Source organism: Ctenocephalides felis, unplaced genomic scaffold (genome assembly GCF_003426905.1).
Source record: "Ctenocephalides felis isolate EL2017-DRISC unplaced genomic scaffold, ASM342690v1 CF-g0.4_SCAFFOLD_03572, whole genome shotgun sequence".
In the NCBI taxonomy this organism is placed as follows: Eukaryota; Metazoa; Arthropoda; class Insecta; order Siphonaptera; family Pulicidae; genus Ctenocephalides; species Ctenocephalides felis.
In genome coordinates this window covers 22,348,839-22,359,370 of record NW_020539726.1, presented here as the reverse complement: position 1 = coordinate 22,359,370, position 10,532 = coordinate 22,348,839, and the positions used below count along the sequence as shown (strand labels likewise).

Genomic DNA, 10,532 nt, shown 5'->3' with positions numbered 1-10,532 from the left:
ATTTAAAATATATATAATATATATTACATATTATATATAAAATATATTATATATAATATATATAATATATATATTTTTAATTGTTTCATACACACATCTACTTGGTAAGATAATTTTTTATCTTTAATATATAGTAACTTTTACACCTATTCTGAAATGGGAAACTATAGTAATGTAAAACTAAACTAGTGTGGTGCATGGTATCGTGCCTTAAAGCAAATTGTTAGAACTTCCCGTTACACACAAAAATTACACAAAATGTGTACACATTATTAAAATCTCTATAAAATATCTGATAATTTGATTTTGAATTGAATTTGAATTTGATTTGAATATATATATTATATATATATAAGTATTATGAACATATTTTGAATAAAGTAATTTCTCCTCTGATTATTAATAAACTATACTATAATTATAGTATTAGCCAATAATTATGGTATTGTCAAGATTGCTCAGTCAAAACAAAATTTATCAAATATAAGAAATTTAGAAATAATTTAACAAAAATTATATCTAACTATATTCTCGAATTATTTTTCATTTCCAGTCAAGATACATAATTTTTAATCTTAAATATAATTGATTTTTAACATTAACTATTTTCTATACTAAAAACAAAAGTTTCCATTAAATGTCAAACTGACAAATATATAAAATATATAAATTACAAATATGGTTCAGAACAATATTAAAGTATTTGCACGTATTAAACCAGAACGTTACAAAGAACCTGCATTGTTTGAAATTCACTCAAACAATAGTAGAGAAGAACTAGTCATATATCCTCCAAAACGAATGAACCGAAGTATAAAAAACTCACCTTTCAAATATAAATTTTATTTCGATAAGATATTTAGGTACAACAGTGAACAAATGGAAGTTTTTCAAACTGTTGCAATACCTATACTGCAACAAATAAAAACTGGTTGCAATGGAACCATATTTGCTTATGGACAAACTGGTAGCGGGAAAACTTTTACTATGCTTGGATCTATTTTACCAAATTGTCACAGAGGTATTATTCCTAGAATATTGCAAAACTTATTCAACGACAAATCTACAATGCGTGTATCTTTGTCATACTTAGAAATTTATAAAGATATAGGTGTTGATTTGCTATCAAGGAACTGCCAGAAGGTAACTGTCCAAGAAGATGAGAAGGGTATGCATCTAAAACACTTGCAAAAGGTCAATGTTCTTACTATTGCAGAAGCCATGAAAATTCTTCAAATCGGAGAAAATAATCGTAAGGTTTCTGGCACCAAATATAATACAAGATCATCTAGATCTCACTGCATTTTAACAATTCGATATGAAGGATCTCATAAAGGCAAGGTAATACAATCTTATCTTCATTTGGTCGATTTAGCAGGATCTGAAAGATTTAAAGCACATCTTCGTGCTTCTGATGAATCAATCCATATAAACAAGTCTTTGCATTTTTTGGAAGTCGTAATAAACGCCTTGACTTATCCCACTTTGCACCATATACCCTACCGGAACAGTTTGGTGACATCAGTTTTAAAAGATTCGTTAAATGCTAATAGTTTTACATCAATGATAGCTACGTTGTCGTTGAGTGAAGAAAACGCCTTAGAAACTCTTTCTTCCTGTAGATTCGCTTCGAGGATGTCTAAAGTAAAAAACTGCAGAGTTGACGCTTCAAAACCAAGCAAAATCGATACCAAAGCTCAAATGTTATCCTTGCAAGACGAAGTTCAACGTTTACACGGTCTATTAGTTAAGGATACGACTATTAGAACTGAATGTTACAACCATGATTTAACAGATGAAGACAAAAGATATTGCGATAATGTTGTAACAAAATTTTTATCAGAAGACAATGACTCATTAAGCATTCCAGTCACGGAGTCCAAACACATTCAAGAATGTTTTCGGATAATTCGGAAGCGTGTTAAGCAATTCCAAAAAGATTTGTGCAATGAAAATCCCAAATTAATTCCAAGCAAAACAAAAGGTAATTATGAAACTACATACAATAAAGATTATACAATCCAATCCAGAAATAAAATTACGATCAAGCATAAAGACAATGATATTAAAAACAATTATGATGAACGACCCATTAGATCTAATTTTTTGCAGCCAATCGCGAATGATAACAAGAAAAACGTCAGCAACTTTAATAAAACCAAAAATAAAACGATCTGTATGGATAACAAAGGAGTAATAGATTTTGATGAATATTTAGAAAATAATTTGTATAAGCCTAATAATTCATCTAGAACGTCGTCTAAAAAAATTAATACAACCAAGATTCTACTTAGACAAACCGATAGCATAATTTCTCAATCTAGTTTAAACTCGAATAAAGAAAATAGTTTTATTTCTGTCTCTAAAATAGAAACTAATCCAAATAATAAAATTTCGACTAGAAGTGTGAATGCACATAATAGTAAAATGACTCAACGATCAAATGATTCAATACAAACTAAAATTCCAGTGCAGTTTTATGACAAAAATAGTGAACATCCAGGACCAAATTATTACCCTGTGTCTGCAAGAGAAAGTTGTTCCCAAAACTCATTCAGACCTTCATATAATCGTAAACAAGTAGAAAAAAATAAAGCTAAAAGTCGTACAAATTTACATCAAAAAATAATTGAGAACAACATTGATTTGAATGATATACAAAGTATTCAAAAAGTGGTAAATGAAATTATTAAAAAAGAGGTTATAAATATAGCAACTAAATTACTTTCAGACAAAATATCTAGCCCACAACATTTAAATTTAGATGATAGCATCTTATTTAACCAACGTCCACAATTTAATTCAACTGAGAACGAAACAACTAAAATAGAAGAACATTGGAATGATTCATCATTTTATAAAAATCAATTAGATTTGTCTGAACTTAATGCTAGTAAATCTTTTGGCACAGTTCATCAAAATTCAGTAAACAAAACTCAAGTGATCGATCATATTAGCCCACAGAATAATGCAAAATTTGATAATGAGGATGGCAAAAGTTACAGAAATATTGTTCAAAATCCTAGCAGTTCTGAACCTAATTTAACATATACTAGAGTGCCCAAGTGTGAGGATCATCCCATGCCAAGTGCTTCCCATCCAAGATGTCATGCAGACCTTGCCAACCATCAAAATTTTCTTAACTCGCAAATGCCAAAAATGGATTTTGCAGAAGCCCAAGGAGATTATTCACTTGGGAACAAAAATCTTCGAAGCTTTGGCGATGATAGAGTTACCAACCCACTTGCATCAGAACCAGTATCACAATCTGAACAAAATATTATAGTAATGAAACCAACAATACCCTTGCCTAATATTCTTATGCAATATGCTCCTAGCACGAGTAATATTATGGACAAGAACTATAACATACCAGAACCGTATATTTCAAAATTGGAAGAACCTCATCCATTTTCGTGTGGCGGGATAACGGAATGTGCGCGAAATTCAAATCAAAATCATGATGTATTCATATTGAATACAAACTCGCCGATTCTAAATCATAATAAGATTTCGCAATCCGAGCAATGCGCGGCGTGGGAGCCGAAAGCATCCTTGAATGTTTGTGCTGATAATATTTCAAAGCAAAAACATTATATACTGCCAGGGACAGAATCAAAGGTGCCATTGACAGGTGATAAAGATATAGACGAAGAGATAATCAAATTCTACAAATGCAGAGAACTGGCGAAAATCACAGCTCATAGTTAGCATACGTTTGGATAAAAATTATTTTTAAATATAAATGCAGTTATGCATACGACATACATAAGTGATATTAGTTGGTATAAAATCAATATTTTGTATCACACTTGGACTCAAATAGATTTAATGCAATTACCAACCACTTGTATTGGGCATGAGCAAAAATATATTTATATTTTTTTATTCGTTAATGCTTTTTATTTCGTTAATTCAGCAGTGAATTTAATACTTATGTCATTTTTTAAAATTTGAGCATAAATATATAATAATTAATAATATATAATTAACTCTCCGTAGAGTTATTGTAATCGTTCAAAAATCGAAATTAAAATTTTTTGCATATCTTTACGTTTCAGAGTTTTCTAAATATTTTGGCATAGCTTAGGAAAAATGAATGTATGCGTGTGTGTATGTATTTGTGTATGTGTGTGTGTCCGGATACAAATTTTCGACGATTTCGGGAACACGAGTCAACCAATTTGAATAACTAGAAAAACATGCGTAATGATAAGGAGACGTGCCGATTAGTTTTCGGTCGAGCCGTTTTGAAGATAAAGGGCGAAAAGTGCCAAAAATGGAAATTGATTTTTTGAAAAAACGGAGCGTCCGATTTGTGTGATTTAAAAATCATTTTATTTGTATTGGCGAAATGAAGATCTGATGATTTTTGAACAATTTTTTGGTACGGAATGTTCCAGCAGTTTGCCTCAAGACACGATGCCATACACGACTAGTGTAAAATTAAAATCACGAAAATTTGAATTTGAGCTCCCATAATACAGAGCTTTAACGAGACATTACCGAAAGTAGTTATAAATTTCTTAAATTGAGGCTTTAATTTCTTCTTATTTAGTTTTATTAATATCGAACTTGTAATTGTAGTAATTTTACGTCATTTTAAAATTAGAACATAATTATTTATTAAATGAAAAATATATAATTCAAAATCTGGAATGTTCTTAGAGTACTTTTATTCAATTAATTTTTAATCAAAATTTGAGTTTGAGCTTCTATGAGACATTGTCAAAAATATTTATGAATATATTTATCATTCATCTCTTATTTAGTTTTATTATATGTGTTTTTTTATTTTGTATATAAGTATATATTAATCAAATAATAAATAATTAACAATATGTAGATATTTTTACAATAACTTTATTTTGTAAATTTAATCAAATTGATTAAATTTGAACTTTGATCTTCCACTGGACATTACCAAAAATAATTTTAAATTCCTTGAAATTTATTGATTGAAATTAGTTAATTAAATAATTTTGATAAATTTTTATATATAAATATTTATTAAATAGTTATTAAATAACTAAATATCAATAGAAGTTTTTAAAAACAAAAAATGTGCTTCAATTTTGTGACGATAATTTTGGGTATATATCTTTTTTATATTTTTACGTTTTTTCTTCTGTTAAATATATACTTATAACATAATAAAACATGCTTATAACGAAAATGTTCTAATGAATGGAATGAGCTTAAATTAGGTTTGTAAAAAAATATCAAGTTAATTAGGTTATATGTTATCTTAACCAATCACTACTTTTTTTATAATATAGAGTCATTTAAAATTGTGAAAAATGAACCTAAAAATTATTTTACCACACTAAAAATAAATCAACATTATACTTATATAAATATAAATATTTTAAAAAAGAAGTATTTTCATATTTTAGAAAATGTAAATTTTAGATTTATGTAAAATTATTTTATCCGAAATATAATACTGAGAAATTACTTCATAAAAATAAAATTCAATCGGAAATAATGCAGAGTATAATTTAAAAAATTTAATGTAAAGTATTTCCATATATTGGGAAATCAACGAGGTCAATATCATTGCAAAAAAAACAGAAAAGGAAAAATTCTCACATATCAGGCATATGTGTATTCTACAAATATAGATGTTATTGTTAGATAATATGTGGCGTATATAACAAATTCAATGTCAGTTTGCAAATGTAGAAATCATACGGATATTTGAATAGCCTAACAAATAAATATTAAACTTACGTATTATATTCGTTTGCGTATAATATGGAAGTAAGATATAACACTGAACTTACAAGAACTTTAACCATTATAAGGTTAAAATGCTTTGAACAAAAATTGAAACAAAAATTAGAGTTATAATATAATTAATAAAGAAAGAAGAAGGATATTATTCAATTCAAGATAAAAACATCAATATTAGACAAACATAGAGAAATTTATTCAAAATTGCAACAAGAGGTATAATTCAATTGTTTAACGTAGTGACAAATTACAAACTTCAGAAAAAAAGCAAGAAAAACTGTTGAAAAATATAGTTAAAAGGGCATTTTTTGGCGTACTTATGGGTGGAAAAAGATTAATATCTCAGCATGTAGATAGACCAGTTAAAACAGAAAACAAATCAACTTTAAATGGAATGTCCTAAGAGACGATTAATTTAATAATTTATGTTAAAATCTAAATAAAAAAACTGAGATAAGGAACATGATTCTAAAGAAAATGGCAGAATCATATACTTGTTGAAAAATATTTTTGTATCACATAATTAACATTCACATTGCTAAATAGGATTTTTTTACATAAAAGTAAGTCCTATAATCTGTCCAAAACAATGATAAATTCAAAAGATATTGCTGAGACTCTTTGAATACAAAAATATCGATTATTCAAGTTTACAATATTTGTAATAAATTTTGTAATACAATATAAAATTGAATACGTTTTTATACACTTTTATGCATCCAAACTTCTAATTCCATACTTCCTGTTTCTTGTCTTGTGATCCAATTCCTGAGAGGCTCATTGACTCATTGATTGTGGTTCTTTCACACCATGGACCTGCCTTTGGGCACACAACAATTTCTTATTATCATAGACTTCATAGATTAATAAAGAACCTTTGTATCAATTTCATTCAATAGTGCACTCATCTCTAGAAAAAAACGTTTCCCTTCTATTTTCATTACGCGTTTGTGATGTAACGAATTTCTCACGATGTGACATACATAGAAGTTACAGATTACACCTGCAACTCATCTATAACATATATTATGTCATTTACTCTCTTCTATCGTTGTATCATTTATTTATGCATTTTCACCTAGAACACATATGGTTCAATATGATTCTGTGCCACCATATCTATCATGCATGTTTTTACTCTCTCCAATTTGCATAAAGAAACACTGGAACGCAAATCGGGATTATTGATTTAAAAGAGCCAGTCATGCACTAATGGTAAAGAACATAGGCTAGTTAATCCTAGCCCTAAACCTCGGCCTGCTTAGTATCAAGCAGTATGACACCAGATTTACACTGAAGATAATGGATCCCAAATATGATGTCAAGCACAAATAGCTCTTGTGGGGCAACATACATACATATATATATATATATATATATATATATATATAATTTAATCGGCACACAAAGGTGAATTTTTATCCCATCGGTTGCCCCTTAGAAGGTTATGGCTTTAAACTAACAACAGTGGTCTGAGTAGTTCTTATTGCTGATGAATAAAATAAAATAAAAACTAGCTGTAAGTGGAATTCTGTCTTGAGGCAATTATGGCATTGTGCCTTAAGGCAAATTGCTGGAACTTCCCGTACCGTAACGAAATGTTCGTGGAATACTGAATGTTTTCAAATAGATTATTATAAATATTGTAACATTGTGTAATACTTATAAGAATTATATAAACTGAATTGCAGAGTTGAAATTATTTGTAAAGTATATTAGTACTATAGTCAGAATTAAAAATAAAATCTGAAATATTTTCGATATACAAAAAACTAAAAAAAAAAAAAAAAAAATGAACAAATTTTTTTTCCAAAATCAATTATTTTGTTAAGACAAGCAGAACGTTCTTTGAATCATTTAAATCGGACGCTTAGTTCTCTCAAAAATTGCCATTTTTTACATATTTAGCTCCGTATCTTCAAAATGGCTGGGCCTGCCTTTGCCAAAAACTAATAAACACTTCTCCGAATCATTACTAATTGAATGTTTTTTAGATCATTCAAATTGGATACTCCGTTCTCTCAAAAATTCGATTTCTATTTTCTGCACTCTTTGCTCCGTATCTCCGAAACGGCTGGACCTGCCTTTGCCAAAAACTAATCAGCTCTTTTCCCTATCAATAGGAATCGAATGTTTTTTGAACCATTCAAATCGGTTAATCCGTACGCCCGAAAACGTGGGCAAAAATTTGTATCCATACATACATACACACTCACACACACACACTCACACACACACACACACACACACATCCATTTTTTTTGAGGTATGCCAAAACGTTCAGAAACCTTCAAAACGTCGAGAAATGTAAAAATTTTCAATTCCGATTTTCGGCCCATTACAATAACTTACCCTACGGGAAGTTAAAAAACAAATAATTGATTTAAATAGTATTTAAAACTGCTTAAAGTTTAGATAAATAGGAAATTCATTTCTTGAACCAAACAAGAACAACATCTTGTAACTTCGAAAATAGCATATTGCTATACAATATTACATAGAAAGTTACAGAAACAAAATTCTCAAAATGGATTTAAAATAGCAAAGATTAACTTCATGAACTTATGAGAAATTTTTAATAATTATCCTGAAACATGTTTTGAATATTGATGATCACAAAATATTCCCTACAGGTTTCTTTTAGATAAGGAAGTAGTTTTGCATAAATTCCAGACTTTTATTAACTTAACTTTATAGGTATTTGTTATGCATAAAAACTGCTGACCTTTGTCTGCTGTCGATTTATATTTGTTATGAATTTGGGATCGACTTTTGATTATGTTAATCTATAATCATGTAACATGAGTGTTCGAAATATCGTTTGTAAAATAACGAATTTATCTATCCTAATAAAATAGTATGAATAGGATTATACTTTGCAAATATACGTTTGATTTAAGATAAAATATACAAATATGTAGTAGTGTAGAGCAGGACACAAAGGTTCAATTTCACTTTGAGCAACTATATTGTAAAAATCAAACCAATAATATTACAACAAATAACACACATATATGAAACAACTATTTGACTATGTTCAGCAATACTCCCAGTTTATTCATCATTGTAGAAATGTAATTTTTTGCTATTTTTGCTAAAATTTGCCAAATGATCCTTTTTACTCTATAGGCGGGGTGAAATGCGACAGCTAAGGGTCCCATTAAACAGGTCTAATGTCTTATTATTTATTTTAAAAGAATTTTACAAAATAATAGCTACAAGGCTTTGAACTGTTATCGCATATATTATATATACTCGACCTGGTATTTCGTCAGAAATAATCATCAGCAGAATTGGAATAACTATTTATTAAACTCATTTTTTTTAAAACTGATTTTTTAACTGAATTCACTTTTTCATTCTACTTCTTCCATAGATTACATCTTTGCCAGAGTAGAGGTTTAGATGGTCCTTTTTACCTCATACTAGTGCAAGCTTTTATAGAGGCAAATTTATTATGTGAGATTTTGATCATTTTGATATAAGTTTATATATATAAAATCATAAGCTTGGAATTATGAAGTATAAAATGGAATTTTGAATTGTTTTTATCCGATTATATGATTAAACATTTATTTGCAATGCTTAATTGAATTAAAATTGCAATTACATGCTTACAAAAAATTTACATATATCTGAAATGATCATGTCCATTATTGCTCAGAACCCATTATAATATCATATTTAAATATAAATTAGAAATTTCAGGTATAAACCATGTAATGCAAGAATTTTATTTAAATTGCATGAGTCCTAGAAGTAAAACAATTATCAATATTACAAATTATAAGAGATAATATTATTTATGTAAATTCAAATCATAATAATTATTTACAAGGAATATTTCACGGCCTCATGATTTATATTACCCGCAAATGTGGTTGTAATAATGTTTAAGGTGTGGTTAAGAATCAAGTTCATCATGCATCATGAAATCAATGCCATCAATTGTATTAACGGTAACACTTAATGATATTGCTTGATAATAATTAATGCGAATCGTTTTGTACACATAAATTAGTCAGAACATGAGTAACGTTTTCTAGGAAAATTTTTCAAAAAAAAACTTTTTGCTTGCTAAGGTAATAAATAGATTTTAGATAGACACGATACAGATTTGACAAGTGACAGCATCGATGTTATTTATTCCCTTTACATAATCCCTTTCTAAAAGATTCATCTCTCGTGAATGTTCAAGAATGTATTATGACCACTAATTATAATGACATCACATTACACAGTTGGTGTGTTAGTAACAATAAATTTCCATAAGAAGGTAATTACAAGTTCCTTCCGCAATCGATGTCTTCGTGACCGGTAGTAACATTTGAAAACGGCGCGCAATCGCGACGACCTCTTGTAAGTGACTAATGGAATAATCATCCTGGGTCTAAGATAGAGACTACATTTGATTGAAAAAAATTATATAGCAATTTTTGCACCTGTACTAAAATTGTCAACCAGTAAAACTATATATTAAAAAAGATTCCTTTAAAATTACAAAATTGTTAATGTAAGATGAATTTCTTTTTCCCATCTGTTCCTGGTAGTGTTGTGTCGTAGTTCTTTGACAAGTGAGTTTGGATGATCCTCGATGCGGCTTTTGTATTTGTCTTAATTTTATCGCATTTTATCGTTTAATGTGTTCATATTAGCGTCTTAATGTTCTAATCAATTTGGTATATACAATATATTTATTTTTATCCGTTTTAAAGATATGTAATGTTGTCATTTCAAACTTTAAATTATTTTTATTTTTTCAAGAATTATCTATTTGTAATTTATTTATTCTAATT

At 28.4% G+C, this 10,532-nt stretch overlaps 1 protein-coding gene across 1 annotated transcript; it reads left to right on the top strand.

Annotated features, from left to right (window-relative positions):
- Positions 1–678: 678 nt before the first annotated feature.
- On the top strand, positions 679–3,711 carry LOC113388216 (kinesin-II 95 kDa subunit-like). The gene has a single exon (XM_026625616.1). It carries the CDS (start codon positions 679–681, stop codon positions 3,709–3,711), a length of 3,033 nt encoding a protein of 1,010 aa, XP_026481401.1.
- The last annotated feature ends 6,821 nt before the right edge of the window (positions 3,712–10,532 follow it).

Excerpts from the sequence above, each read along its gene's own strand:
- LOC113388216 (XM_026625616.1), top strand. The coding sequence starts at position 679 with ATGGTTCAGAACAATATTAAAGTATTTGCACGTATTAAACCAGAACGT.